This window comes from Balaenoptera borealis (assembly GCF_965194805.1).
Source record: "Balaenoptera borealis genome assembly, chromosome: 3".
Taxonomy (NCBI): domain Eukaryota; kingdom Metazoa; phylum Chordata; class Mammalia; order Artiodactyla; family Balaenopteridae; genus Balaenoptera; species Balaenoptera borealis.
The window spans coordinates 166,271,744-166,296,848 of NC_138866.1; the positions used below are offsets into that span (position 1 = coordinate 166,271,744).

General features: G+C 41.7%; 2 protein-coding genes across 2 annotated transcripts in view; both read right to left on the minus strand.

Moving 5' to 3' along the window:
- Positions 1–17,226, minus strand: part of APBB1IP (amyloid beta precursor protein binding family B member 1 interacting protein) — a 103,020-nt gene extending 85,794 nt beyond the window's left edge. The window contains exons 1-2 of the mRNA XM_082385440.1: positions 17,041–17,226; positions 16,671–16,860 (exon numbers count right to left, since the gene is read on the minus strand). The gene's annotated coding sequence lies outside the window, so the exon portion shown is untranslated. The remainder of the gene's footprint in view (positions 1–16,670; positions 16,861–17,040) is intronic.
- Positions 17,227–22,828: 5,602 nt separating this feature from the next.
- Positions 22,829–24,584, minus strand: LOC309625658 (ribose-5-phosphate isomerase). Its single transcript, XM_082385706.1, has one exon. It carries the CDS (start codon positions 24,465–24,467, stop codon positions 23,760–23,762), a length of 708 nt encoding a protein of 235 aa, XP_082241832.1. The 5' UTR covers positions 24,468–24,584; the 3' UTR covers positions 22,829–23,759.
- Between the last annotated feature and the right edge of the window lie 521 nt (positions 24,585–25,105).

Here is a 25,105-nt window from a genome sequence, read left to right on the forward strand (position 1 = left end):
AATAGGGAAAAGGCAACATTAGCATAAGTAGGTATATGATTGCTTACGTAGAAAATTCAAGAGAATTAGGTGCAAGCAGCCTTAATAAGATGGCTGATGCGAGGTAAATATATACAAAACAATAAGATTTTTACATATCCAGCAATAAATATTAGAAAGTGATGTGGCAAAAGGATCAAATTTACAATAGCAACAAAAGTTATGAAAAATATAGAAATAAATAAAAGGAATTTGTCAATCCTATATAGAGAAAACCATACAGCATAAAAGAAGACGAACAAATGGAGAGAAATACCAGGTTACCAGAAGGGAACGTTCAATATGGTAAAGATGTCATTTCTTCCTAAAGAATACAAAATTTTTGGAATTCCAATTAAACCTCCAAATGGATTTAAAATCAAAACAAAATAAAAGCTGACAAGCTGATTCTAAACTTCATCTGAGAAAAAAGGTTATTCTTAAATTGTAACAAAAGATGTATTTTAAAGAAAAAAATTCTTGGTACTTCAGGATTTATACAAATAAACCAGTGTAAAAGAACAAAGATTGCAGAATTCAAATTTAATATATGAAAAAGTTGGCAGTTAATAATCAGTAGAAAATAATATATTTAATAAATGGTATAGAAACAATTGGCTACCCATTTGCAAGAAATAAAGTCAGATCCCTACCCATCACCATAAACAAAATAAATTCAAGTTGGATTAAGAATCTAAGTGTAATGGTAAAACTATGAGTCATAGAAGAAAAAAGTTTTTTTTCTTTCCTTCTTTCCTCCTTTCCTCCCTTCCTTATAATTTTGTGGCAGATACTACTGACTGGCCCTTTAAACATCCTCTCCAGGTGCCTGGCAGCATGTGTTTCCAATGTACTGAAGCTGGAAATCTGAAAATAACATTTCCACGCTCCCTTGCAGCTAGGGTTCTACCTATAACCCAGTCAAGCAGACACAGTGATGGGAGGCCTGCTAGATGGCACTGAGCAACGTGAAGTGAAAGCGACAGATGGTGAAACAGAATCTTCTGGGGGTAGTTGTTCTGTCCCTATCACCTTAGATGGAGCAGTGGGCCTTGGCTGCAGTGAGGTTTTGCCAGAACAGTCCTGAGGTAGAGTTGGGCATTTCTCCTGGCTGTGTTATTCTTGACTGTTAACATCAAACTACCTTCCTGACCCTCCCAGTTTTGTACGCAGCCGTATACCTTGTAATAAACTCTTTTCTGTCTAATCTAGAATGAATTCTATTTCCTGACCATTACAAGTAGTCAGGTATTTTCCAAGCATGACCTAAAGTCCAGGAGCTTTAAAGAAGCTCTTTCTTTATATTCATTCATTCATCAACAGATGTCTATTAAATATCTAGATATCATGGAAATGTTCGTTGTCTTTGGTTTGTTCATTCAACCTCTGGGAATTTAATTCAAGGAAATCTTATAAACTTTGAAAGAACTCTATATGCCTGGAGATGAAATGGCAGCATTATTGGAAATTAAAAACAAATATCCGACAAATACGAGAAGAGTTAATTACTGTAATGCACTCAGTGGGTTTTTGTTGTTGTTACCATGAAAAACGGCTATGAAGACTATAACAACATATTTAAGTAAAATAAATAGGATACAAAATAATTTATATTCTAAAATTACAATAATGTAAGAAAACCAAGAACACAGGGAAAAAAATACTACAAGATAATAAATCAACATGTGAAAAAGCACTTGTATCAGGATGCTGGTCTATTTTTCTCTATTTTGCACATTTTCTATAATGTTGTATTAATTTTATAACTTAAAATAGAGTTAAGAATCACAATTGGTTTTAAGTCCATAGACGTGGACTTAAAGGGCATATTAGCAAAACCAGAGGTTAATATGTAATTTTTTAATTGATATATAATTGGCATATAACATTGTGTGAGTTTAAGGTGTACAATGTGTTGGTTTGATACACTTATATATTGCAAATGAGTTCCACTATAATCATATTAGATAATACTTCTATCATGTCATGTAATCATCATTTCCTTTTTGTAGTGAGAACAAATAAGATCTAGTCTGTTAGCAACTTTGAAGTTTATAATGCAGTATTGTTGACTATATCTCTATGCTATAATTAGATCTGAAGGACTTATCTATAGGAGTTGCAGTTTGTACCCTTAAACAACATCTCCCCACTTCCCCCACCCCCAGGTAACCACCATTCTACACTGTTTTTTATGAGTTTGGCTTTTTTAGATTCCACATATGAGTGAGACCATACAGTATTTGTCTTTAGCTGTCTGACTTATCTCACTTAGCATAATGCTCTTAAAGTTTATCCATGTTGTCACAAATGGCAGAATTTCCTTCTTTCTCATGGCTGAATAATATTCCATTCTCTCTCTCCCCTCTCTCTTTCTCTCTCTCTCTTTCCCTCTCTCTCTCTCTATATATAATTATATATATTATATATATATTATATATAAGTTAATAATATATATTATATTAATTATGTATATAATTATATATATATATATCCATCATATTTATCCATTCATCCATTGATGGGCACTTAGGTTGTTTCCATATCTTGACTTCAGTTAATACTGCTGCAATGAACATGGGAGTGCAGATAACTCTTTGATATCCTATTTCCATTTCCTTTGGATATATACCCAGAAGTAGAATTGCTGGGTTATATGGTAGTTCTACCTTTAATTTTTTGAGGAACTTCCAAACCGTTTTCCACAGTGGCTGCATCAATTTACATTCCCACCAACAGTGAACTAGGGTTCCCTTTTCTCCACATCTTTGCCAAGATTTTTTTATCTCTTGTCTTCTTGATAGCTGTTCTAATAGGTGTGAGGTGATATCTAACTGTGGTTTTGATTTGTATTTTCCTGATGATTAGTGATGCTGAGCATCTTTTCATGTATCAGATAGCCTTCAGTATGTCTTCTTTGGAAAAATGCCTATTCAGATCCTCTGCCCATTTTTTAACAGGATTGCTGGTGTTTTGTTATTGAGTTGCATGGGTTCTTCATATATTTTGGATATTAACCCCTTATCCAATATATGGTTTGCAAATATTTTCTCCCATTCCATAGGTTGCCTTTTTATTAAATTCCATTTTGAAGGTAGCTCACAAAAAGGAGAAAAGGGACTCTTCTCCACCCCACCCAACTGTGACTTTTTTCCCCTAAACATTGCTGGGATCAATTCAAGGAGGATGATTTCAGGTGGAAAGTGCACTGCAACAGTTCCTTGTCTTTCTTGCCTAGATTCTAAAAATTCTTAGTGAAAAGAATTTAAACTGAGTGAAAAGAATTTAGTTTAAATTCTTTAATTTAGCTTAAATTAAAACTAAAATGTATCTTTCATGTGTTGTTTCTGATAGACAAATTTTATGATGACTGTTTTTTTTTTAAAGGGTGTTTTATTTGTTTATTTTTTGTAACTAAGCTTAGTAACTTTCCAGGGAGTGTTTTTCTTGTCATTAGTTAATTATTTTCTTTATTTCTCTGAAGGCAACAACTAGAATTAAGAATTTAGCAAAAAAAAAAAAAAAAAAAAGAATTTAGCATTATTTTTCTTGATTCAGAACTGAGTCATCATTAAACTTTCCAGCCAAGAATATATTCTTTTATTTATACAAATTATTTCAAGGACTAAATCAACGTCTCACAGAAAATAATACTCAAGAGTTGACTTACAAAATTATGACCTTAGAAATTGTAACAAATTTCTTCTCTATATTTGATTGATTAATGGGAAAAAAAGATGCAGAGGCTTTGAGTAAAAAGTAGGGTTAGCTTATAAGACATTTACTGAAAACTAGTCATATGCCAGAAAATCTAAATTCCCCAAAGGAGAAATTGTACGGGCTATATTTTCTGACCAAAATGTAATAAAAATAGAAGTTAATAACACGAGATTTAAATACACTTAAAAACCCTGAAGAAAAAAGTATTTTCCTAACAACTTAGGGATCAGAGAAGAAAATCTGAAAAGGACAATCTCAAACTATCTAGAAAACAACCATAGTAAAATCTACACACACATACACAATTTAACCAGAGTCAAATTCAAAGGAAATTTTGGAGAAAAAAAATAATGAAAGACTTCCACAATGACAATAAGTAAAGCAGAACAGTAATGGTGTAGGAATAAAATAGATAATACTGTCATATAACAACACAGAAATATATTTAAGAACATCAGAGAATTTAGCACTTCATAATCTTACCAGAATCTAAACTATAAAATGAAATATATATGAATAAATTTTTGGCGGGCATATTATAGAGTCTTTGTTTTGTACCTACTTTACCCCTAATAACTTATTTCAAATCAGTGCAACTGCCTGATGATGCCCTGGTATAAAAGACAGATGATAAATTAAGATACAACTTAGGTTCGTTTTGATATGGACTCTGAGAGAAAATGGGATACCGTGCTTGGTTAACTTCTTTGGTAGGTGTTTGTGGACCTTTCCAGACAAGGTCTCAGTAAAACTTCCAAGAATCCATCCGTTAGGTTCCTGCACCTTCCACCCCATTCACTTTCCTGTTGTCCAAGGGGGCTATCTTGACAAAGGTATTAGTCAGACAGTCAAAATATCCAGATTTCATAAATATGAATAAAGATGCATCTTTACTTTCTGAAGCAAAGGTGGCAACAAATTTGCCCTTATATTTTCTTATATGGAATTTTATAATTTTAGCTCTAACATTTAGCTTTGTGATCCATTTTGAGTTAGTTTTGGTGTATAGCGTGTGAGTCTTTATTTTTTAATAGATGTTATTGAGAGCAGAGGGTTTTTTTTATACCTAAAGGACCAAACAAACAAACAAACAAAAAAGCTCTTTCTCTTTCTGTGATGTGATAACTTACAATTCTCTGCACATTCAATCAAAACATACTCATGGAGTCATTTGTGCAAATGTATGTAGTAATGAACCAAACACTATATGCTAAAACAATAAGAAGAAAAAAACAGCAGCAGTAAGTACTATACTACTATAATCCAGGACGAATCCAAATGGATTTAGGGTAAATTTATGATTGCTCCTGCAAAGAACTGGATTCCAGCAAAACTAGTTTAAATCAAGTCCATCCATAGAAAGATCATTGACTAACCAGGCATGAAAATTAATTATTGACTTAAAACACACAGACAACAACAAAACAAACAACCCCCCCCCCAATCTCAAGAACCCCAAACAGCTGAATTGGCAGACATAGAGGGAATTCAACTTCTAGAACTGCACGTATTTTATATGTATTTCACATAACAGTTTCCATGTAACTTGACAAAGTTAAGCTGAAAATCCCCAAACACTTTTTAAAAATGATGACATATTCACAGTACTTAATTCATGGCTTGCATTTATATTTCAATCAGCTAAGCAATATATTGTTTTTCTCAGCATCTTTCATTTATTTGCCTCTTGGTGAAGAATCTGAACCCCTCCACCATTTGCCTTATCCTCCCAGCAGTTCTGCAGCAGAGACAACCAGTCAAAAATGCAATTATTGGGCTTCCCTGGTGGCACAGTGGTTTAGAATCTGCCTGCCAATGCAGGGGACACTAGTTCCAGCCCTGGTCCGGGAAGGTCCCACATGCCGCAGAGCAACTAAGCCCGTGCGCCACAACTACTGAGCCTGCGCTCTAGAGCCCGCGAACCACAACTACTGAGCCTGTGAGCCACAACTACTGAGCCTGCACACTTAGAGCCTGTGCTCTGCAACAAGAGAAGCCACCGCAATGAGAAGCCCGTGCACCACAACGAAGAGTAGCCCCCGCTCACCGCAACTAGAGAAAGCCCGTGCGCAGCAACGAAGACCCAACGCAGCCAAAAATAAATAAATAAAATTTTTAAAAAAATGCAGTTATTCTCTCATTGCTTCATAATGTAGTGTCAAATTGTAGGGGGGGTCATTCAAGTTCCCTCTCTGTCAATATTCACCAGGGGCAACGGCCCCCCGAGGCCTTTTTCAGGAGTGATCAGGGTCTGTCCTGCAGCCCAGAGGAAGGTTAGCAGTCTCCAGGGCCAGGTCAGCAGGTTTTCCAAAGGGTACACACACCAAATGTGGAAAGTCCATGTCAATCAAAGGCAGGCAGAAGGTGAAGGAGTGGGTGGCAGGGAGGCCAGTGCTTCTAGCCAAGGAGCAGAGGCTTGATGACCAAACCAGGGCCCTCACTGTCCCGGTGGGCACAGGCCGTCCTGGCATCTCCCCAGCTTGCTAGAAGAGTTTTTCAGGGCAAACATCTTCTGGGATGAGTCTATCCATGATCCACGCCACATACTTCTCCAAATCCATCAGCATCTTTCTCTTACTAAACCTTTGCTTACAGTGAAAGTAGGTGACTTCTCTTCCCCTGTGCACACTGTCTGTAATACCTCTGCACCCCATTTTCCCCACTCACATTAGTCCTACCCACCACCCAAGGCCAGCTCAGGCTCCCTCCTGCATCCTGGCGATCTACCCTCCTCTAAATCCTGCGGCAGCAGAGTTAGGATCACTAATTTGACAGTTCACAAGGTGCCTTATGGCTTATCTGTCTCTTTATGTGCATTTTTAAAATCTTCTCAACTATGCTGAAGGGGCAGAATTTATACCTCAACTCTCCTAGTAGCCGGCACAGCGCCACGGTTGGCATTGGGTTGGCCAAAAACATCTTACGGAAAAACCCAAACGAACTTTTTGGCCAACCCAATACTCAGAACTCAATGTAAGCTCATATTACTATGTATTAGCACCTACTTTAAAATAAGAATAGTAGGAATTATAAATATGGAAAAATTACTACAGATCAGGCACCTATAGTGCCTGATTTAATTCTCAAAGCAATCTTATGAGGTAGTGACGTTATTCTAATTTTATAGATTATAAAACTCAGAGAAATAATAATTTCCTGTCTGGAGAAATAATAATTTGTGCAAGCTCATGTGAGTGGAGGACTGGACCGTGCCTAGGTCTAACTCAAAAGCTCATGTTCACAGTCAAGCCACGTGGCCTTCTGAAGACACAGGCTGATTAGGAGGTAGAATTTGGCAGCTGCTCTGCTAATGCTGCTGTTATAATATCTGTATGTCCAGTTCAAATACAACCGATTTCGTGTCTGTCTTTCACACCACACTGAGGTTAGGCAGGGAATCTTGTATTTTCATCCAAGCATGTGACACACACCACTCACTAAATACACTCAGCTGCTGGGTGATCTTGAGCAAGCGATTTAACCTCTCTGTTGGTTTAGTTTCCTCATGTGGAAAACAGCAATGAAAACAGTCCCTACGTCATAGGGATGAGATGACGCCTATAAAGTGCACAGCATAGTATCTGATGCATATAGAGTGATATTAGTGATACTAATATAGCTATTATTATTATCACCATTATCATATCATTTTTGTTACTATATCTCCCTCTAAAACCACCAGTGGAAATAAATGTCAGTCATTTAATCACACACCACATACATGTTCCCAAGTCCCAAGTACTAACTGATAGTTAGTTCTGCCTGTTGCATTTCTGTGTACCTGGACTGCCATTTTTCCATAGGCCAGGGACATTTTTAAAAGACTAAGCTATTGGGAAGGACATCTGTAAGTAGTGTTTCTAGGACAGAGGTTTTTTTCTTTTGGCCGTGCCATGTGACATTTGGGATCTTAGTTCCCCAAGCAGGGATCGAACCCGTGCCCCCTGCAGTGGAAGCACAGAGTCTTAACCACTGGACAGCCAGGGAAGTCCCTAGGACAGAGCTTCTTAACCATTCTGAACAAGACAGGAACTGTATCAGAATCTCCCTGAGACTTTTTCAAACTGTACCCATGAGACCTCCAACTCCACAATCCAAATCTTATCATTACCTCCTGCCCTGAAAGGGAGGTGTACTTCTGGAGTTGAGGACCACCACAAAGAGAGCTGCTGTTGATGAGGGTATGTTACGCACGTGAGCTAGCAGGTGGAAGCTAAAGAGAAAAAAAAAAAGAGTTGACAACCACCGTTGCCTAGGGCAACCCATCATATTTTGCCGGATGTGGGTTTAGGGCACCCTGCTCTACCTTTTACTTCCACTCTTTTTCAGCCCCTGTTACTTTTAGGAAGAATCCAAAAAATAAGGGCGGTGTGGGGGGAGGCGGCAGAGGGGAAGAGAAAGAAAAAAAAGAAAAGTAAGCAATGGCAATTTGATGCTGTTTGTTTTTGTTGCTAGAGGGCTCATAAAGCATTCTGGGTGTACATTTAATTATGCATTAGAATCTGGTTCCAGGGACAGACCCCACAGTAACAGAAAATGCTTTTCCTGTCTTTTTTCCTTTAGCTTACTTCATGATGCATCTAATATCCTCTATGCAGCTGAAGGGTTAACACGGAGTTAGGATACAGTGTTTATGCAATTACCTATTGGACAGCTGCACTGTCCAATTCAGTAGCCACTAGCCCCAGGTGGCCATTGAGCCCTCGAATTGTGGCTAGTCCGAAATGAGATGTACTGTAAGTGTAAAATATGCTGGATTTGGAAAACTTAGTATGAAAAAAGAAAGAGTAAAAGAGTTCATCCACCATTTTAATATGACTTTAATGCAATTTAGTATAATTAATATTAATTCATTAAATAGTCATTTTGGATAAATATATTAAATAAAATAGATTACTAAAATTAACATCCCTTGTTTCTCTTTTACTGTTTCTAGTGTGGTTTCTTGAAAATGTAAAGTTATCTATGTGGGGACTTCCCCGGCGGTCCAATGGTTAAGACTCCACGCTTCCACTGCAGGGGGCATGGATTTGATCCCTGGTTGGGGCACTAAGGTTCTGCATGCCGTGCAGCATGGCGAAAAAATAAAGAAAATAAAATAAAAATAAAGTTATCAACGTGGCTTGCATTATGTTTGTACTGGACAGGGTAGGTCTAGAGTAGAACAGTTCAGTTATTACAAGTGCCTAAACGTATGACTCAAAGATGGTAGGTTGTGGTGACTGTACCATATGAATGTAATCTGAATATTACTCACTAAGGGTTAAATCAGAATCTCCCCATTTCCTTTCCCACTGCACTGTATGCTCCAGCCCTGTTGAACAATTTCATACATGCGGTGCCTGGAGGAAACTCCACTGGGCCCCCTGGAAATAACTTTAGCCTTCAAAGTGCCTCTTGGTCACCCCCGTACAATGTCTTCTCTAGAATCACTCCCATCACCATCTTATGCACATCACACCCTGGAATGTGTTTATTTGCAGCCCTGTGTCTCCCACTGGACCAGAAGCTTCTTGAGGTTCAGCACCATATCTTATTCTGTTTTACACCTCCTACTCTGGCACATGGTTGGCCCTCAACAGGTATGTGATGAAACTGAAAAAAGTTCCCATGACAACACGCTGAGCAGAGTTTCATTCAACTCGAGTGTTTGTGTAAACACAGAAGCCCCCTCTGTGAGTCTCGAGGATGCGCCTCTGCTCTGAGGGTCAGTGCAGTGAGCTCCCTGGGCGTTACAGCGGTCTTAAGAGATCTGCTCACAGCATCACGCTGCATTTACCCACGTTCCTGGCCCAAGCCACTTCATCTCTGTTTGCTGCGTACAATGGGGGAAATTTAATGCACCACGTTAGTCAACAAACAGTCTTGAGTTGCTAAGAAATAGTCTTGATTTGCTAAGTTATATCACTTACGGAATTTAACTAGAAGGAAGTCATTCCCCTAAAAACAACAAAACAAATAAACAAATGCTACATCCCAAACCTCATCAGTTCATTGACACAGCTGTGAGTTTTATGTTAGCAGCAGAGATGAAAAAGTTCATTAATACTATAAATACAGCAGCCTTAGACAAATTCATTTAATCAGCCACTGAATTGAGATCATTCTGTAAATCACCTGAAAAAGATTTTGTGGTATTTTTTCTGCCACATAACTAATTGTTCGTTCTTCTCTTTTTGAGATGAAATCCTAATAATGCACTTAATTGAAAACTGGACTTTTGCCTGTGGGGAAAAAAATAGTCTATTTCATGGACTATGATATAGACAATGATATAAGTAGCGTTCTACTAAGTGCTGCTATTTCATAATGACACTGCCCTGACACCCATTATAACCAAAACAAACAAAATGTCAGTTACCTCCATCTCAGTAGCTACTTCCTAAAATTCACTTTCAGCTTTCCGAATGTCAAAACAGCATCACCTACCATTCTTCAAGAGCTACCAGTGAACCTTTAGACCTGCTCTAATGCTCGCATCCATTTGAATCCAGCTGTGCAACGAGGAAGCTTCCTTCTCTTACGAATCTGGTCTTAGATTTTGAAAATATAAATATCTTAGCCTCAGGGCACGAAAAGCTCCTTTGTGGAAAAGGCCATTGTCTTCCCTCCCTCAGAATCCTGCTGTTAAACTCACAATCATAGAAACCTTGTATTGCATAAGGCCCATGTCACTGGTTATGAATTTATGTATAAATATGGGGCTTTTTAGTATTCATTTCTCCCTCTCCCATTTATTAGAAAGAATTTTCACTGTCTTGAGTCTCATGGGCATGAAATATTACTGATTAGCTGACTATACTCTTATTTTATCTATTTGATAAAGATTGCTGCTCAGGGCTTCCCTGGTAGCAGAATGGTTAAGAATCCGCCTGCCAATGCAGGGGACACGGGTTCAAGTCCTGGTCCAGGAAGATCCCACATGCTGTGGAGCAACTAAGCCCATGCGCCACAATTACTGAGCCCGTGTGCCACAACTACTAAAGCTCACGCGCCTAGAGCCCGTGCTCCGGAACAAGAGAAGCCACTGCAATGAGAAGCCCGCGCACTGCAATGAAGACTAGCCCCTGCTCACCACAACTAGAGAAAGCCCGTGCGCAGCAACGAAGACCCAATGCGGCCAAGAATAAAATAAATAAATTAATTTAAAAAAAAAAAGATTGCTGGTCAATCCTTTCAGCAAGTTTTTTTGTTTGTTTGTTTTAGCTTTTGGCCACACTCCAAGGCATGTGGGATCTTAGTTCCCGACCAGAGATCCCCCCGACCAGGGATCAAACCCGCACCCCCTGCATTGGAAGGCAGAGTCTTAACCACTGGACTGCCGGGGAAGTCCCACATTCAGCAAGCTTCGAAAAGAAGAGTTAAAGCATTGGGATCCCGAAGATCTGGTTTTATGTCCCATTTCTTAAACTGTAATCTCACGTAGAATTCTTAAAACTCTCTAAATTGTCATTTCTAATTTGTACAATGAGAATTAATAACTGTATCTTCCCAAGTAGTTACTTAGGCTGAATGACTATAGTCTTTTATATAATAAGCACATAGTTATTACCAGTTGACACTTCATATCCACATCCAAAACTCAACTTCTGATGGTCTCCCCTCTAACCTCTCCATGTTGGTTGATGATAATTCCATCCTTCCTATTGTTTGGGTCCAAAACGTTGGGGTCATCTGTGGCTCCTCCTTCTCTCACACCCCATATCCACTTTGCCAGGAAACCCTATTGGCTCTACCTTTAAAATATATGCCGATTCCCAAAGCTTCCTAATAGGCTCCTTACTCTGTCCAGCTTTTTCTCAAGCAATCAGAGTGAGCCTTTCACATGTAAGTCAGATCACATTACTCCTCTTCTCAGAATCCTGTAACGGCCCCTCAATTTAACTCAGTGTAAAAGCCAACGTTTTCACAATGGCTTACAAGACCCTACATGATCTACCACCACTTCACCCCCCTCTTACCTCTCCAACTACATCTCCTATTACTCTCTCCCTGCTCACTTACCTCTAGGCCACATGGGCGTCTTGTTCCTCAAACACACCAGGCTTACCCCTGTCTTACAGCCTTGGCACTGGCCGTTCCCTCTGCCCGGAACACTGTTCCCTCAGATAGTTAACTCTTTCAAACCTTTGCTCAGATCTCACCTTCTCAATGAGGCCAAGCCTGACCACCTTATTTAATACTGCAATTTTACTTCGTTCAACTTTGCCCTTTTTAATAGGACTTTTCACTCACTAATACCTATATTATTTACTTATTTACTATGCTTACTGATGATTGTCTATATCTCCCCATTGGAATATAAACTCCACAAATGCAGAGACCTTTGCCTCTTCTGTTCACCTAGAATAGTGCTTGGTAAATATTTTTTTTGAATGACTGAATTGTATTTAAAGCAGAAATCTAAGTAATATGGAAATTAGCAGTTCCTAAGTTACATATGTTTTATTACACTTAAAAGTTATAGTTATTGGGCTTCCCTGGTGGCGCAGTGGTTGAGAATCTGCCTGCCAATGCAGGGGACACGGGTTCGAGCCCTGGTCTGGGAGGATCCCACATGTCGCAGAGCGACTAGGCCCGTGAGCCACAACTGCTGAGCCTGCGCGTCTGGAGCCTGTGCTCCTCAACAAGAGAGGCCATGACGGTGAGAGGCCCGTGCACCGCGATGAAGAGTGGCCCCCACTTGCCGCAACTAGAGAAAGCCCTCGCACAGAAACAAAGACCCAACACAGCCATAAATAAATAAATAAATAAATAAATAAACATTTAAAAATACATATATATATGTATATATTTTTTAAAAAGTTATAGTTATCCCCTGATGAATCTTGGTCACTTCATTAATGACTAAGATACCACTACTTCCATGGTACTTACTCTAAACCATTTGTAATCCACTATGTTTTAATGCTATTTAAATTAAGTTGTCTTTACTTAATAGGACACTCTATTTATGACCATGCTTCAAGTCAGTGGAGATTCTAATTTGTTTCCCAAGTGCCAATATACTCTAATTCCCAGTTTGACATTTCTGCAAATGCATGTACGTGCTTTCTAAATGTTTTAAAAATCAGCACATTCAGAATAATGATTACCTCTATCAAGAAAAAAGGGTAATTCTATTGGGAGGAAGTCAGAAGACGTATTGATAATATCTTACTTCTTAAGCTGGGTGATAGGTATCCAGATGTTGGCTTTATTATTATTTGCTGTAATTTACATATATATCTTACACCTTCTCTTGTATGTATGAAATGATTCATAGTGAAAAAGGAAGGAAAAAAATAGATCTAGTATTTGCTTGTTCTACTACCGCTCTTTATTTTCCCTCCAGTTTGATATGATAGATATCTATGGTCGTAAATCTTCCAGCCAGTTTGTGACATAAATCACAACTGCTGTGTGATTTAGCATTTACCCCCTCTCCCAGCCCACAGTCATCTCACTGATGAGTCTGTGGTATGAGATCAAATCAGAAGGATCCCCAGCAGAAATAGAAAAAAAGCTACTCACTACTTCATTGATTTAATCAACATAGCCAGCTATCAAGAGGGACTGGAATATAATAAAGATAAAAATGAAATCACATGATTGCTGCTAAAGCAGATTATTTTTTCAAAAGACATATATAAAGATAATAACTTCACAAGTGATTATAGCTTGTCCTCCCACTATTAACAAGGCACGTTCTTTGCTTGCCTACCTTCATTTCATCTTCCCTGACCCCAGAGTGGTGTAGGAATCTGATGGGTGCTCCCACAGCACATGATCTTGGTCACGTGTGGAACTGTAACTGCCCATTTATATCTCCCCTATTAAACCAGAACTTCACTGAGAAAAGGCCTCATTGGTTTTTTTTTTTTAATATTTTATTTATTTATGTATTTATTTATGGCTGTGTTGGGTCTTCATTTCTGTGCGAGGGCTTTCTCTAGTTGTGGCAAGCAGGGGCCACTCTTCATCACGGTGCGCGGGCCTCTCACTATCGCGGCCTCTCCTGTTGCGGAGCACAGGCTCCAGACACGCAGGCTCAGCAGTTGTGGCTCACGGGCCCAGTTGCTCCGCGGCATGTGGGATCCTCCCAGACCAGGGCTCGAACCCATGTCCCCTGCATTGGCAAGCAGATTCTCAACCACCGCGCCACCAGGGAAGCCCGGCCTCATTGTTTTTTCACCGTTTAAGCCCTTGTCCTTGGTACAGCACTTCAAGTGCTGGTGTCATACTGGCTCAGTTCAAAGGTCAGTTCTGCTTCTCACTCCCTAGGTAAGCTTCTTAACCTCTCTGTGCTATCATTTCCTCAACCATAAAAGCTGGTAATAATAGTATAAGCCCAGGATGTGAGGCTTAATGAGACAACACGTCTAAATTAGTTACACAGGGTCTGGTACAAAATATAAGCTGAATAAATATAATTATTATTTACTATTACCATTTGGTGATAAAGAGGAAACTGAATTGACAGAGAAGAAAGACAATAGCTCTTATAATATGATCCTTAGTGATTCAAGTGTATAGATGATGTTCAGGAAATGTCTGGAAATGGAGTCATGAATTCAGGCTCTAGAGTATGTGCTGAGAAGGCGTGGTACCTTGGAGTGGTGCTACATCTCTGCCTGCTTGAGCCTAAGGGTTGGTAGCCTAAGGGTGTGGCCCATGGCCTAAGGGTTGGGCCAGCTGGGTCTCAGGGCCTTATGACATACTGATGGTACAGCCCAGAAGTGGAACTCATATATCTGCACGTTAGTAAATGTTATTTGAGTCCCAACTATGGTGCCAGGAATTTGGCTAGGTGATGGCGATGCGGTGCAATTGTAAATATCTTGGTGTGATAGACTATGAAACACAAACTTAATTTATTAGAAGATTCTGCACTCACGAAAAGGTATTGGGTATAAAAATAACTAAAATAAAATTGAAGAGGATTCAAAGTAAGTGAAAATAGTCATGATTTTTGGAAGTGGGATGGTTTGAAGAAATTCAAAGTGGCATATCAAATGCAGACACTTATGGTAATGCATTCTATAGGTAGTTCACTCTAACAGTAATATGAAAATATCTAGAACTTTTAATTTGTTATTGAAAAAAGGCAAAATTTAGTGGGTGATTGGTATACATTCTCAGGACATGAAAATACAAAAGATTTAATGGACACTATATAACCCAGTAAGTATTGCATTTAAGATTTAAAGTAACTAAGTCATAAAGTAATCCATATTACAAAGTTATATTTCTTGAGAAGTAACACGTGAAGAATTTTGAAATCTAATATGGACCTGCCCAAGCTTGGGCATATCAACTCCCTACTGAAGTTTTTCAAAAGAATGGAAATTTGCCGTCTTACATATAGGCCAAAAATTGACTGTTTTTAGAGGAACTTCTAAAAAACAAAGGTCTCGAAATATTTCAGAATCTAACAACATCTGTTATCATTATTTTCTCCATTCTTTCTTGTTAGTGATCATCAATTCTAACTTTGTCAGCATTCCAGATAGGACAAATTCAAAGAATTATGGCAATTCCTCAATTGCTATTTTAATGACAGACATTTGGTAGGCCAATAATCTTTACAGATAAGTTACCTGAGGTCCAGAGAGATCAAAGCAACTTAATCAACATCACTCTTTTCTAGTTAAAGGCAGATATGGAACAGAACCCAAGTCTTCCAAATACCCAGAAAAGACACAGATATTAGTAATAATGTGAAAATTACTAAGTACTAATAGTCTGAAGATGATATTAAATTTCTTAGACCTTTCACAACACATTGAGCAGGCAGGAAATACCACCCGGAAGACATTACAGAAGTTTCGTAGTAGATCCTCTGTTAATTTTGCTAGCCAGCGTTACTGTAAGACTGCGCATGTGCCGTCCCAGTATTTCAGTGAGGCCAGAGGGAAAATTGCCACTGGAGGTTTATTCAAAGGGACAAAGGCTCCCAAACATCCATTCAGAGGCCCTAGACTTTAAAATTAGTAGTAGCTAGTACCCTGGCCTTTATTTAAATCACATTATACCTGAGGAGTAATAAACTCATGAGTTTTTTCTTTATGTTACTTCCTCCGATACTCCATTTCTTTCTATAATGATCACATTAAAAGTTACTTTTGAACCGCTTTGCCAAGAGTGGCACTAGGAAAAAACACGTTTAGCGTTCCACAATGGTCTGAACGATAAGAAATACCTTCCAAGAAGGAAAATAAGAGGTGCACTGGGCAAGGTCCTCAGGGGGACCCCTGCCCCGAGGTCCTCCTGGATATAATGATCTCCTGGTTAGTTTGCTTCGTGCTCTAAAAGGATGCTCTGGATACTCATTCCAAGCCAAATTACAAAACTTGTGCCTGGTGTCCACATCTTTCCTCTACCTTATTTTAAAACGAAAAGGACAATAATTCGGAGGAAAAGTTATTTTTAAACAGAAGAAACAGCCGTCTGAAAGTTTTCAAAGAGGAAACACTCTAAGACGCGTCAGACTGCGATCGTCACTCAAATTCTCATGCGACTTGCACTCAATGCACAGCGCCCTGAAATACCCCCTGAAATGCCCCCCGTGAAATACCCCCCGGGATTCCTTCAGCGTCGGTCAGCCTGGGGCTCCCGGACCCGCTGGACAGGCGAGGGTGTACCGGTTCCCCGTCTGACCTTGGAGCAATTTTCTGGGCAGGAAATCAGTCAAATCTGACAAATCCGAACGCGGGGAAGACGAGCCCCAGCCCCAACCCCCCGCGGAGCTGGGTCAAGTGCAGGGGTCGGCGGAGGGGACTCCGGGGACCCGCTGCCCTGGAGGGCCCAGCGGGGGCCGCGCGTTCACCCGGCCGGCGCTGCGAGCAGGGTCGGGCCTCGGACCCGACAGGCCAGACTCCTGGTCGGGTGACCGCCCGGCGGGTCCCGGTGCAGCCCCCAGGGCCCCTGGGCGGACCGGCGGCGCCGCTTACCTCGACGGCTGCGCGGGGCCTCGCGCGCGCGGGGCTGGACCGGGAGGGCGACGCGGCGCACTGGTCTGCGCTCCGGTTCAGGTCGGCAGCCTCGGGAGGAAGTGGTGTCAGCCCGGCCCTTCCCACGCAGCGCGCAGACGTGAAGCGCTCGGCGCGCGGCTCCGCATCGAGGTGCGAGGAGGGCTCCTGGCTGGAGACACACCCACGGATGTGGATAAAGACGCCTAAAGCTCGGCGGCTGCTTCTTTCGACTCTACGGGTTTGTGCCTCCTTTCGTCTTACTCCTCCCCCCGCCCCCCCCCCCCCACGAAAAAAACAACTTGGTTTTAATTCTGGGGAAAGTTGCGCCTTCCTCTCAGCCCTCCCCTACCTGCGCCGCGGGCCCTCCTCTCTCGGGAGCGACCCCCTTGGTTGTCGCCTCGATATATCAGTGGCTAAGGGATTGGGGGCCGGATGGCGGTTCCACAAAAGCCCGGGAAGCCGATTTCTTTTGCAACGGTCTTCCGAAGTGTTGACTTCAGCCCTTTCTGGGCTTCCTCTTTCGGGCCAGTTGTGCAAGGCCCGGCTTCCCGGCGGCGCGCAGCCCGCCCGCAGCGCACGCGGGAGCCGGAGAGGAGCGGTCCCCGCCCGCCTGGCCGCAGGGGAGGCGCGGGACCTGGGTTAGGCGGTCTCCGCTGGAGCCGGGGCGGGGAAGGGCGCGCTTCGCAGCAGCGGTTTCTCACTTCTCCGGTTGGCAACCGCCCCCCAAAGTTTAGGGGCACTCAGTTGGCCGGCGAGGCTGTGGCTTCTCCCATAACGCTGGTGGAAATCCAAAATGGTCTGAACCCTGTAGACAGGGATTGGGCAACAGCGACTTAATCTACATCTGCAGTGACCCTTTGACCCAGAGATCCCACTTCTAAGAATGTATTACAGAGATACAGTGATGCAAATGAAGTAATGCGTACGCACCAGGCCACTCTTGGCCACACAATTTGTCATCGCAAAGGACTAAGTGGAAATAACGCCGTGACTTTTGGAAGTGGCGTGTCCAGAGAGAAAGTGGGTGAGATCTGAAAACATAGCAGTTAAAATCAGTTAGATTTGGAAATGTGGTTGAATTCACCTGTCCTTACCCTCTACAGCTGGGTCGTCAAGGGCTTATATGTGGGGAAGGGGGTGGAGACCTAATGGCATAAATCAGACCCATAAATTAATTGGGTAATTTCAGATAGTTCAGCCATTAACTACTTAATGAGAAACTATTTAGCACCTACCCTTCTAAGAACAACGAAAACAGTCGTGAAGAAAGCAGTTCCTTCTCTCATGGAAGGTACATTCTAGTTGGGAGAAAACAGACAATATACAAACTAATTTAACGCATCAAGTAATGTAAGCATTTTGACAGAAATTAAAAGGGGAGGAATAGAGAGTGATGGGAGTGAGGATGGAGTTGCTCTATTAATTAGGGTCATCAAGGAAGCTAAGTGACACTTGAGCCAGACCTAAATGCATGAGCGATTAATCCATGTGGATTTTTGGATGAGAATACTCCAGGCAAAAGGAAGTGCACATTTGAAGGCCCTGAGTTAGGAGGGCACTTGAGATGTTGGAAAAACAGCCAGGAAGGGACTATCCTGGTCTGGGAGGGACCTTGCTCTGAATGAGGGGAAACCATTGAGAGGTTTTGAACAGAGTCATAGTACTATGTAAAAAGTCAAGTCAAGCAGAGCAGTGACTTTCATGGGAAAGGAAAAGAGGTCAGGGAACACCTCTTTGCAAAATAAGGAAAAGGGGGCAGTCATTCAGAGACTTGGAAAAGCATTCCTAGATAAAGAAGAGCAAGAAAAGGTCTTGAGATAGAAACGTAGGTTAGAAAGTTCAGTGTAACTGGAATATGGTGAAAGAGTAGGGCAGTGGTAGAGGATGGGGACCAAGAGGTAGGCAGGCGCCAGACCAAGCAGGGCCTGGGGCTCAGCCTTGAGGACTTTGGGTTTTATTCTAATTGCAACGGGGAGCTATGGGAAGGTGTTTAGCAAATGATTTGATTTCTGCTGTGTGCCATCCTACTGGCTTGTGATTGGAAAATCAGTCGGACGGGGCAAGAGGAAAAGCAGTAAGAGAGCACTCAGGACTCTGTAGTAACAGTCCAGATGAAAGGTGATGGTAGCTTTGGTGAGGATTCTACTGTGGGGATGGTGAGAAGAGTTTGGATCCAAGACACATTATGAAACCAGAACCAACAACATTTGCTGATGGGCTGGGGTGGGAGTGGCAGAGTGGCAGAAGGGATTCGAAATCGAATGTAAACCAGTGGGACTGGTGTCCTGGGAGCTCTGGTGTGAGGCATGGCTAGATGGAGAAAGGTCAGTAGGGACAAACTGTGTAGGACCACGTGGACCATGTCCAGGATTGTTTTCTCATCCTAAAAGCAATGAGATTGTGTAAAATAATATCTCAAGCCTCTATTTTCTTTGTAAAGTAAGAAAAGAAGTTGGGTCATCAGCTGGGGGTGAGATAGGAGGTTAGCAGGTCACAGATTTAGGGAGCTGGAGAAAGTTGTTTTTTTTTTAATGTTTATTTACGTATTTGGCTGCACTGGGTCTTAGTGGCATACAGGATCTTTAGTTGTGGCATGTGGACTCTTAGTTGCGGTATGTGAGATCTAATTCCCTGACCAGGGATCGAACCTGGGCCCCTGCATTGGGAATGCAGAGTCTTAACCACTGGACCACCAGGGAAGTCCCAAGAAAGTTTAACAAGGTCATTGCAGAGAATCCGAGAGTGTGTTGCTCAGAAAAATATAATGGAATTTCCAGGCAGCCTGAGAGCCTGAAATTGGTGATGGTGGTGGAAGCAATCTGCTTAGTCGTGTGGCTCTCCTGCAGGGCTGGTTTACCTAGGTTTGGAGAAAGTTTAGCTGTAATGGGAGTGGCCAAAAACGAGCCAGCTGGAAGGATGGGTCATTGTGGTCGGAAGGTAGGCAGATTGAATTTTGTTCCTGGAAGCAGTGAGATCAGTTGACAATGTCCAGGGTGTGACCAAGGGCCTGGGTGTCTGAGTTGATCAAGGAAATACGAGGCCAAAGGATAGCTAACTGTTAAGTCACCCAGGATTAGGGTGGCCACATAAAATTGTTGAGGCTGGGACACTTTTGAGGGTACCAGAGTGCTAACTGGATGAGAAATCAGGAAACAGGTGTAACGCATGACTCTTCCAGGCAAACAGAATGATAAGATTTAAGGCCATCTTAAAGGCAGATTGGGAGTCAGGTGTCAGGGTTTTGAAATGAGAGAGCAGGAGTGACTGGGGTTTGGGAAGGTGACAGTTCCGAAGAGGTAAACAGAATAGTTTACTCAAATGGCATGAGCCTCGAGAAAAATGTGTTTGCTCTTTGTTTTGTTGTGAAAAAAAGCTGAGCCACTAAAATGTCTGCAGGTAGCAATGGGGAGCACAGAGAACAGCAAACCCACCTTCTGAACTCAAGGTGCATGGAGTGTGAGAGAATAAACTACTTTCCCTTAAGAAAGTTGTAGTGGAAAGTCTGCAAGGGCAAAGTTAAAGCCCCAGGTAGAGGAACGCTCCAGAAAGAGCTTCAAGACACAGGAGTGGCAGTGAACGAGTTTGGGAGATGGCTGATTGAATCACAGGCAAGGAAGAACCGAATATCCTGGAATGATGATGTGGGAGAAAATTCTCCAGGTGGCACCTTCCTTGGGTAGGGACTCCCTGGAATATCTCTGTAGAGGGTGGCTAGTGGCTAGAGAATGCAGGGAAACTCAGTTTACCTAATTGAATTGGATTTTTACTGTGTTTCTTACAGCCCCACTGTTTTGGCATGTCTACCAAGTCCAACATGTATTTTTGCCCATTTCCTCCAAGCTAAAGAGCGCTTTCATCTTTTTGCAGGGACCTGGGTTGACCTGAAGTAAGAATCCTGCTACTTTTTTTTTTTGGAGTGGAGAGGGATTTTTTTTCCTTTTGGTTGAGCATTTTGTAAAGTTTTGCCCATTTATTTTATTTGGCTTGCTCTTAATAGTAAGGAATGTTTGTTTCTGATATAAATATCTAACTTTTAGGCTGTCTGCAGCAGACTGTAATTTTCAAAGATGGCCAGGACCATCTCTCCGTTCCCCATCAAGAGCTGGAATCCGTTTCTTTCCATCCCCCTTGAATCCAGGCAGGCTCTGTGACTGCTTTGACCAAAAGAAGGCAGCAGAAATGGTGGTGGACTTCTCACTTAACTGGCTCTTTCCGCCCTGAGGTGAGAGAGGCCACATGCAGCCAACACTGAAGCATCAGATGTGAGGTGAAGGCGCCGTCTTGGGCGCCCAGCCCCTGTCCGGCCTTCAGAGGACTCTCGCCCCAGCTCTTATCTAAATGCAGCTGCGTGAGAGACCAGGGGGAAGAACCACCCAGCTGAGTCCAATCAACCCACAGACCCCCCCCCCCCACCCCCGCCTCCCGGGAGATAATGATAAATAGCTGTGTGAACCTCTAAGTTTTGGCTTGTTCACAGCTGGAGATACTCAAGATACCATCTTGGGTACCTCTGCTTCTCATTTTTCTGTCCTGGTAAAGCTCCTGTGCTTTACTTTATAAAATATAAATTGGTGATAAAAAATAACTCTGCTCATGATTTCTATTTTAATCATAACATGCATATGTAATTAGTATGCTATTACTAATTATATGTTTTCCATATAGTATATATTTTTCCTCTTGCCTGTTAACCAAACTCTCCCTCTGCCTGACCCGCTCAGTCCTCTGGCCTTTGTTCATCTCCCTCAGCCAACCCCTTCCTGCTCCACACCCCAGTGATAGTGGGAGGAGAACAGAAAGGAAAGGATGGAAGAATGGCCCCAGGAGGAGAAGGTTGGGGAAGAAGAGAGAGCCCAAGAAGGCTTGGGAGAGAATTTTTGGTGGGGAGCTGAGAGCAAAGCAAGGAGAAAGATGTTTGGGGACACTGCAGGGTATGAGAGAGGCAGAGAGTGAGAAGAAGGGTTTTAAGAATGGTAGGCTTGGTTTAAAATTAAATGTGGCTGTTAGTTTCTTTGCACTGACACTGCACAGAGGCTATGCCTGTGGGAGCCCAGTGTTAGGTTACTTAATAAGCATTAACATCTGTGAAATATTGAGATACATATGCATACACTGTCTCCCCAGAACTTGTGTCTCTAAAGCAGTTATCATTGCTACCTAGTATCATTGGCTGAAAGTATGAAACAAATAGGGAATGATTTATAAGGAACAAAATCCATTCAAAGTGGCTCAGGCGCAGAGGAGAAGTTCTTGGAGAAAAACTGACAGCTCATTGAACTCAGGAGGTATATCTGGGTCTCTTGAGAGACTATGCTAAGAACCAGAGGATTACTAGGAATTCTCTCCATCTCTTGTTTCCTTTTTTTGTTTTTGTTTTTTTTCAATTTTAAAAATTGTGGTAAAAATATAGAACGTAAAATTCATCATCTTAACCATTTTTAAGTGTACAGTTCAGTGGTATTAAATACATTCATACTGTTGTGCGACCATTACCACCATCCATCTCCCTAGCTCTTTTCATCTTGCAAAACCAAAACTCTGCACCTATTGAACACTAATTCCCCAGTCTCCCCTCCTCCAGCCCCTGGTAACCACCTTTCTGCTTTCTGTCTCTATGATTTTGACTAAGTGTCTCATATAAATAGAATCATACAGTGTTTGTCTTTTTGAAACTGGCTTGTTTCACTTACATGTTGTCCTTAAACTTCATCCATGTTGTAGCATAAATCAGAATGTCCTTCCTTTTTAAGGCCAAATAATATTCCATTGCTTGAATATACACATTTTGCTTATCCATTCTTTCATCCATAGATACTTGTTTTACTTCCACGTTTTAGCTTCTGTGAATAAAGCTGCCATGAACATGGGTATACAAATCTCTCTTTGAATCCTTGCTTTTAATCATTTTGAGTATATATCCAGAAGTGGAATTGCTGGATCATATGGTAATTCTATTTTTAATTTTTGAGGAACTGTCATGCTGTTATCCACAGTGACTGTACAATTTTACATTCCCACCAACAGTGCGCAAGCGTTCTGATTTCTCCACATCTTGTTTCTTTCTAGTAGCTATGTTAATAGGTGTGAGGTGGTATCTCATAGTAGTTTTAATTTGCATTTCTCTAATGATTAGTGACATTGAATATTATTTCATGTGCTTGTTGACCATTTGTATATCTTCTTTGGAGAAATGTCTATTCAAGTCCTTTGCCCATTTTTTTTTTTTTTTTGGCACCATACTGTTTTATTTCAACCTTCAAACAATATAAAGAGGTAACAACTTCTGATGCCAAACCATGCAAATAACAATAAAGGAACAAAAAAAATATTAACGACGAAAAGACAGTCATTTAAAGGTGTTTCACAGCAGTGCTTTGGCAGTAATGGCAAGTACTTCTAGCCAACGGCTTCCAACAAGAGGGGTCTGAATGAACCCCCTGTTCTCAGCAAAAGAGCCCCCATATTTTCCCCCTGGTGGTCTACACTCTGAGTCACACACACCACACCCCTACACTCACCGGACTTTTGTCATTCACATCTTACAACACGTAACTACACACTGTGCATCTGTACACAACAAAAACTAAAAATAAGACAGTGTGGTAGAAAAGTAAACAAACTCCAGTGTTTCCAGTAAGGCATCAGGGAATCACTGCTGGCTGGGCCCTTCATTTCACCAGTTTAAAGAAAAGTTTGATTTACATTTCTCAGCAAACCCAATATTCAGAGGCTTCACCATAACCAGCAAGCAGGCTCAAGTTAAAAGTTTAAAAGACAGTCCTCCTTTTTTTTGGTAAATGTTTCATATAAAACATGAAATCAAGTTCTACTTTATAAAAAAACAACTGAGTATTTTTAATAGTAAAAATATATATGTTTATATTTCTCTTTTTAAAAAGACATTTAATAACAATACTTCAGAAGACCAGATTTAACCCTCAACCCCCCACCCTGCCAAGTGTCCACCTGGCACAGATACATTAAGGCAAAGGCTCCTGGAGAGGCATGTCCGCCTCGGCGGCGGGCTGGGGACACAAGGGGAACACATTCCGCTCCTGCAGGGCCGGTTTAGAAAGGCTTCTCCCTCATGTTCACCGAGCCGTCCTGCATCCCGAAGTAGACTCTCTCCGCCATGTTGATGAACAGGCCCGTGTCCACCACGCCTGGGATCATTTTGATCGTTGTGTTCACTTCACTCCATTTGTGGACCCGGTCAAACTTCCAGTCCAGGATAAAATTCCCATTATCCGTCACCACAGGACCTGCCTTGTTGACAGCCATTCGAAGTTCAATCACACCCCCAAACTTCTGGGTCACAGCTCGGCTCACGGGGACATAGGCCATCGGGATGACCTCGATGGGGATTCCCTTGTGCCACTGATCCCCGAGGTTCTTTGAATCCTTCCTGAAATCGGCAATCACGATGAAGCGACTGGCGTTGCCAGCCACAATTTTCTCCTGGGTCAGGCAGCCTCCACCACCCTTGATGAGATTGAGATCAGCATCTACATCAGCACCATCGATGGCAAGGTCAATCTCTGGGTGTCGGTCCAGGTCACTGAGAGTTAAGCCATACTGCAGGATGAGCTGACGGGCCTGGAAGGAAGTGGGAATACAGACGAGGTTCAGATTCTCTTGTTTCACTCTTTCAGCTATTCGCTGCACAGCGTGGACAATTGTAGAACCACTCCCAATTCCCAGCACTTGGTTATTCCTCACGTGGTTCTCCACGGCCGCGCGGCCCGCCAGCTTCTTGGCCTCCTCGGCCTTGGACATCGTGGAGGGGGCCGGGCAGACGCTGTTCGTGTCCCCGCCAGCTGTACTTGCGCTGCCAGCGCCGAACCGCGCGCGTCCCGGCAACTGCACGTGGGAACCCGGAACGCCCCAGCTGTTCCCGCCCTGCCCATTTTTTAATTGGTTTGTTTTTGTTGTTGTTGAATTTTAGGAGTTCTCTATATATTCTGGATATTAATCTCTTATTATATATATGAATTGCAAATATTTTCTCCATTATATGGGTTGCCTTTTTACTCTGTGACTTGTTTTTTGATGAACAAAAGTTTTAAACTTTCATGAAGTTAAATATATCTATTTTTCCTTTGGTTGCCTGTGCCTTTGGTGTCATAGCTAAGAAATCACTACCAAATCCAATGTCATGATTTTTGCCCTATGTTTTCTTCTAAAGTTTCATAGTTTTACATCTTATGTTTAAGTCTTTGATCCATTTAGAGTTGGCTTTTGTGTATGTTGTTAGGTAAGGGTCCAGCTTCATTCTTTTGCATGTGGATATCCAGTTTTCCCAACACCATTGTTTTTAAAAGACCGTCTTTCCCCATTGTATGGTCTTGACACCCTTGTCCAGAATCATTTGGCCATATATGTGAGGGTTCGTTTTTGGGCTTTCTCTTCTATTC